Source organism: Apis dorsata, unplaced genomic scaffold (genome assembly GCF_000469605.1).
Source record: "Apis dorsata unplaced genomic scaffold, Apis dorsata 1.3 scaffold_396, whole genome shotgun sequence".
Classification (NCBI taxonomy): domain Eukaryota; kingdom Metazoa; phylum Arthropoda; class Insecta; order Hymenoptera; family Apidae; genus Apis; species Apis dorsata.
The window spans coordinates 16,505-23,249 of record NW_006263655.1 but is presented as its reverse complement, the minus strand read 5'-3'; the positions used below and the strand labels follow the sequence as shown (position 1 = coordinate 23,249).

The 6,745-nt window shown below is 39.3% G+C and overlaps 1 protein-coding gene across 1 annotated transcript in view; it reads right to left on the bottom strand.

Moving 5' to 3' along the window:
* The window catches only part of LOC102680950 (nucleolysin TIAR-like), a 20,788-nt gene that overhangs the window by 9,856 nt on the left and 4,187 nt on the right, over positions 1–6,745 (bottom strand). Inside the window, exons 2-3 of the mRNA XM_031512162.1 lie at positions 5,966–5,970; positions 3,104–3,284 (exon numbers count right to left, since the gene is read on the bottom strand). Of these exons, the coding sequence (XP_031368022.1) occupies positions 3,104–3,284; positions 5,966–5,970 (186 nt within the window). The remainder of the gene's footprint in view (positions 1–3,103; positions 3,285–5,965; positions 5,971–6,745) is intronic.

The following is a 6,745-nucleotide window of genomic DNA, read 5'->3' as shown; positions in this document are numbered from 1 at the left end:
TTTATTATATAGGATCGAAAGAAACGGGAGAGAGAGAGAGAGAGAGAGAGAGAGAGAGGGAGGGAGCGGCGAGTCGTTATAACTTTCGTTGTACACACACCGGAACATTTTAAATTATTGGTTTTATCACGAGATTGTTGGTTTTTATAACATTCGCGATTGAATTTAAATCGTGACGAGTGAAAGCTATAGCGACAGAATTTATAACGCATTGAAAAGTACGAACGAGAGGGATTATAATTATCCAGTTCCAGTTCAACGCTCGCCTTCTTTTCTACGCGTTAAAAAATTATAAGAATATTTTTTATCGCGTTACGCAACTCTATACGCGATTCAACTTTCGCACGGTTTTCGATTCGACGAATATCAAACGATAATTACCATGCTATGAGATATAAAACGAAGAAAGGGAGAAAAAAAAGATAAGAGAGATACGTTCGATCGTACCAGTTTCGTACCACGCTCGTATCTCATATCCAGTTACTTTAAAACGTAACATCGGCCCATTGGCAGCCCATTCCAAGCACGTTTCCCAACAAAATTCGATCAATTTTCGCCGGTCGAGCATCTCACGAGAGCACCAGATCTTGGATTGACGAATACGACATTGGCTGCCAGCGACGAGAAATCATCGAGTTTATCGAGAGATTAGGTCACTTTTAACACTTTCCCCTCCTCGGCACAATGGAATTTCCCGTCCAAAAGTTCATTCTCCGTTTTCCTCGAGTAGGACGACGGTCATCGTCAACGACCAACCCCTTTTCCACCATCGCCTCGTTCTCACCACCGAGTCTAAAACCCAACCGATAACCACCGTTGGATAAGATTCTTTCTTTTCATTGGGAATAAAAGACCCCTCCCTCTCTCTCTCTCTTTTTCTTTCTCCTTATCCACAGTCTATATTGTATACAAGGGTAAGTCCATACGTCGTCCAGGGATATTCGTTTCCTGAGTTTCTGACTATAGAAGAATAGAGGAAGGAAGGAGCAATTAGAGGGAAGAAACGAGGGACATTGTCCACGGGTGACGGAATTCTGGGATAACAAGGATTGTTACTGGGAGCGAGAAGAAAGGAGCACGATGTTTGGAAATATCGTGGCACGTGCGCGTCGATCGAATCGGGATAAAACGGAGAAATTCTTTCCCTCTGTTCTCCCAAACATCGTGCTTATTTTGAATCCAACGTTAGAATCCCCCCCACTAGTCGAGAGTGCATCGTCATTCTTCGAAAGCGAAGAAACAACATTTTCGATTCCTTTCGCGTCTATTGCAATCTAATACTGTCCTTCTGTCACGCAAAATATCGCCACGTTGAATTCTAACTAATCGTGAAAATGGCCGTTTAACGGTGTCGCGTGATCACGTATATATATTGAAGCGGCACGTGAACTTTCGAACGTGTGATTGGCTGCCGTCAATGTGCGCGTATATGCGCATAATCATAGCGACGAAGGAATGGAATGGACATAAATACGATCACAGTGAACGGAGAAGAAGTGGTATTCGCGAATCAGTTATTCTTCCATCTCTCTTAGATAATAGAATTCAATTATTGTACGCTGTTTGCAGTATATATATATCACTATTTACGTGGCAAAGCGTGAGAAAGTGGGAAAAATTGCCAAGGATAAATGACGCCCCGTTACGGTAAATTAATGGAAAGCGAGTTGCATGGTGATCGCACGGTTTTTTGTTACGGTGATCATTATTTTGATGAATTACATCGTAAGATAAATTATCGGGTGAATTGCTTGCCCCCCCCCCCCCCCCCCAGGTATCGTCTATTAATAATAAAACTCGGAGAATGAGAAACGAGAAGAAGAAGAAGATGAAGAAGAGAAAGAGGAGGAAGAAAAAAGGGGCGAAGAATCGGATTATATAAAAAAACGAGAGCGAGAATCGAATGTTAAAAGTAATCGGGATGATCAATTTTTTTTTACCTTACCGCGGGCAATTTGTCTCGCAAGGGAAGGAGATGGGATCTTCCTTTCTTGATGGTACTCGCCAGAAATCGCGGACTCATGGTTATTTTCACTCTGACCATATCGGTTGTGTGTGCGCGCGCGTGTGTACGATTGGACGTACAACGATATCGGCCGATATCGATCGAATGTGCAAGTGATTTTGGCCGTATTCCGAAATCAGCTATCAATTTTGAAAGCATCATTGCATCCCCTGTCAGATGCCAGAAGTTTCGGTTAAAGACATCATGATGTTATCATGTGCTCTCGGCAAACTTCATGATGCATCCTCCTCCTCCTCTTCCTCCCCTCCTCCCTTCCCTTTTTCCACTTTAAACGTTTGCCAACCAAAGTCTGGCGGAATGAAGCATTTGGCTCGAATTTCCACGTTCCAGAATTTTATTAAACCGAAGTTAAGCACGGTTAATTAAACTACACGTCTCTTCGTCGAGTTCTCGAGTTTTTTTTATTTTTTAACTCGGAATTTTTCGACGGAATTTTTAATTTTTAGCAAAAAAAAAAAAAAAAAAGAAAAACTAGATCGAATCATCGGTCGAAAAAAAGAAAACGATATTTTTTCACGCGCACACCGATTCAAGTTTAATTCGTCTACCGATTTAGATTGTAGACCTGAAAGTTTCTTTTTTTTTTTTCTCTAGTCCGTTGAAAGATAATCCGGATTTAGCGCGAAGAATTTATTATCTCAAACTCTCCATTCTCGTACGTGAGAACTTTTTCTATCGATCAGCTTAACCCTCCCCCCTCCGTTTTGCTCGCTTTCTTTCGCACGGATGATCCCTGACTGCGCTAGCTACTTCAGCGCTACGTTCACCTTAGGGACTTGTTGTCGCACTGACATCTCCGGGAGATATTACACGTAACGTATATCACCACGACATTTCAACAAGAGCGCGGCGCGGTCTTGAGGGACGTCGAAGAATCGAGAGATCGGCGAGCGTAGAAACTTTCGAAATTAATAATAAGTTTCGAAAGGAACGAACGATGCGTCCGTCTCTACGTTTATTAAGTCTTAGCAGCGCTAATTCTTTCTTTTTCTTAACTTATCGGATAGCGATCGAGAAGAGTTAAGGGTCGAAGTGAGAAGAGACGATGTAGGGACGAAACAACATAATAAAATTTACCTGATGAAAGCGTAACCCTTGTCCTTGAATACGCGAATCTCTTGGATGGATCCGAAAGGCGAAAATGTTTTTTGCATTAGCTCTTCTGTTAGACCATTGGTGAGTCCGCCGCAGTACACCGTGCAGTTGGTCGGACTACTTTGATTGTACACTTCATCGAAAGTCAATGGTTTCGCGTTTGCTGCAAAGAGAGAAAAGAGAAAGGATAGGTTTAATTGAGATTAAATATCTACTTCGTAATTGTGAATAATGTTGAAAACCGGTGAAATTTCTTCGTACGTTTCATATTCTAACTATAATCGTTATCCGTTGGTAATATCTAAAAAAAGCTTTTAACACTTTTTTAAATATTTGAGCGTAGCAGGCTAACAGCAGGGTACAGTAGAATCTCGTTGACGTCGATACATTAATAAGATCGTTAACACTGTCAAATTTGTAATCTAAAGTTCACTAGCTTCACGAATTTACATCAAAGTTACACTTAAGTCTAATTAGCTGCAAAGTTTGCCAGGTTCAACTTTGCCTCGATGCGGAAATTAATTGTAAAATTGCAAATAAAGTAGGTATGTACAAAATTATAAAGAGAGACGTCATTATATGTCGTTGCAAAAACGTTAAACAATTTTTTAATCTCAGTAAGATTCTTAATACGAAGCTGGTGAAAAATGTTATTAATATCATCATCGTTTGGTAAACCGAATCAAAATCACATTATCACGCTATCTTCGTTAAAGAGTTGATTCGTAGTTGTTACTGGACTGCGGATTTTCATTGTTCAAATATTCGACATATTTTACGTAAATAATATAAATACAAAGCATTACACGTTGCATCAACACGATATCTTTTCCAGAAACAAACGTATCTATCGCGCAAAACTTACCTTAAAACTTAATCGAATCCTATTAAAATTAAGAAAACTTTGAATCGCTATAACTTCGAAGATAATAACTTTTTATCGACGAATCAAAGATCGTTAGAAGCGCGGAACCTTTCCCTTTAAAATGCTTTTCGAATTATTCCGATACGACTTCCGGTTGCCGAGATATCGTCGTGTAAAGAAAAGGGTAATTTTTATTCGTTTACCATCCTCATCCTCGTCGCTTACTCGGACCTCTCGCTCGCGCCTCGTCTCGCTGATCTATCCCAAGTTGCAAACAAGTGACGGGCACGATTCTTGGAAGTGGTACGCACTTCCAAGAAATAAATATAGGTCACTGGGTTGCGGGGCCATTCGTAATCTTCGCACTGTGTTATATCGCACATACGGCCATTTTGAATGTTCGTATCTCGGCAACCGATCGAGATATCGGGATAAAACAAAAAAAGAATTCAACGGTATGATTTCCTTCGTATTCTGAATGGGTCTTTTTGGGATGAGAAAATTTTTTTTAGTTTCTTCTATAATTTCTTGCGTTTTTCCTATACGAAATGTCAAAGTTTCATTTACGATTCGCAACGATCTGCTGTTCGTCGAAGCACACAGGGATATAATATGATTTGACGTATATAAAAATATGATATATTTTTCGTACGTTGGTTAAATATTTGAACATCCGCAGTCTAGTTCTTTTATAGTTATTCAGTGAAAATATTGGATATTTAATTTAAGTGATGTATATTAATCGTGAAATTTCGAATAATTTTAACAATGTAAGGAACTTGGAAAAAATATATCGTTTTTTATTTTATATTTTTGAGAAAATCAAAGGAAAAAGTTTAATCAATAATCGTCGACTTTAGGTATCGTAAGGAAATATTCAATGTTTTGATATTTTTGCAATATTTTTGCGATACAAATTTGCCTCTCTATCTAATGCAAAACGTCTGATACACATTCGATGCTTTCGATACATTAAAACATGTTTGAGAGAGAGAAAAAAAAAAAAAAAAAGAAAATTCATGCATTACCAAATATTCAATTGTGATTCGTATTTTCTTTAAATACAAATATTTACTTTACTTCTAGAAAAAGTAGTCCAACCTTTTACGATATTTACGATAAATAATGGTTAATCAAAAAAAAAAAAAAAAAAAAATGATTTTCCAGAAAATAACATGACGAACCTTAATGGAAACGCATGCATCTACAATATCGTTTCGTAAAAAAAAAAAAAAAAAAAAAAAAAGAAAAAAAATAGAATATAGAATATATAAAATTCAAAAGTTGCAGAATCAAGATATAAACCCAAGGACTTTTTCTCTTTTTTACGCTCGATATCACTTGTAATTAATTAACACTTGTTATTGGTCGCATAATCCCATCGAGTGTACGTTAAACGAAAGAAGCGAAATAACGAAAGAGAAAACGGCCCCTTAACACATTTAACGTCCCGCGAAACGAACGAAGGGTTTGACATTCGCTCGTTCAGGTTTCGTCATCGATCGTCGTCGTCGTCGTCGTTCGAAAGCTCGAGCTCGTCGCCTGGCCTCGTAAAAGAAAAAAAAAAAAGAAGAAATAAAAGAAAAATAAAAAAGGGAAATAATAATTTCATGGACACGGAGTGAAACAAAATCGATGTTACACAGCGGCTTGCGTAAGCGTTTTAGCGGGAAGAAAATTTTTTTTTTTTTAAAGCGAACCGATAAGTTGGGGGAGGGAGGGAGGTTGCGACATTCCGAGAATACCGAGAATAACGTTCGAGAGGGGAGAGGCGGGGAGGGGGTAAGGGGGCAATAAAGAGATAATGCCGAGCTTTCAGAAACGAAGGGAACGTCCCCTTCCCCTCCCCCTCCCCCTCCCCCTTAGGTAAGTTCTTAACGGAACGTTCCAACGTTCCTAAGAACCTTCTATCCCCGAACGAGGCAATTACAGGCCGTGGTTTACCGGTCGCGCGTTTACACCCGTAGCCTGTGCGCTACCCTGGCTATAGGCTAAGCCCCCGTACGATCGTAAACTTAGGCGACGGGGGAAGAGGGGAGAGAGAGAGGAGGGGGGAGGGAAAGGGAGGGGGGTTCAACCTCTTTGGCATTGCCGTTCGATATCTCGAACAGCTCTAACCTGGTGCACCGAGTTCCACGTCGTTGTCGTAGTCGTCGTCGTCGTCGTCGGACCTGACCTCTTTCCGGCTATCACCGATGCTAACACGGCAAAGCGGATGCAACGTGGATATCTATGAGCGTTAAACGAGTCTAATTTTTGCCGTATAACATTTTCTCTTCCCGTTTTACACGTGTAAGAACGCGAAAGAACGAAGAAAGCAGGGGTTTTTTTTCGAATGATTTTGTGAAAAGGAAATTTTTTGGAGTGGATCAGTGAAGTGAAAGTTCGTCGAGTAAAGTTATCCACGCTTATTATTGAGTTATTGTATGTAAAGTTGTTTTTTTTTTTTTTTTTTTTTTTTAAGAAAACAATCGCAAAAATCTTTTCTAACTCGATGAGATATACTCGTTCAAGGTGTACGTGTATTTCTACTTATCTCGAAAGAAGGTATCTTCTGTTGTAAATATCTTGAATGGAAGATGAACAATCTATAGTTTAAAAAAAAATGATCTCTTTCTTAGCTTCGTCTCTCCTCCATTAGGAAATATCGATTAAACCTATCGATAGATTTCGATAGGTTAAGCTACAATTTTCGAGTTAATAGGAAGGAAAGCCAACTCTGTGATCTTATCGAATATATTTCTTCTCGTTCCACGTGA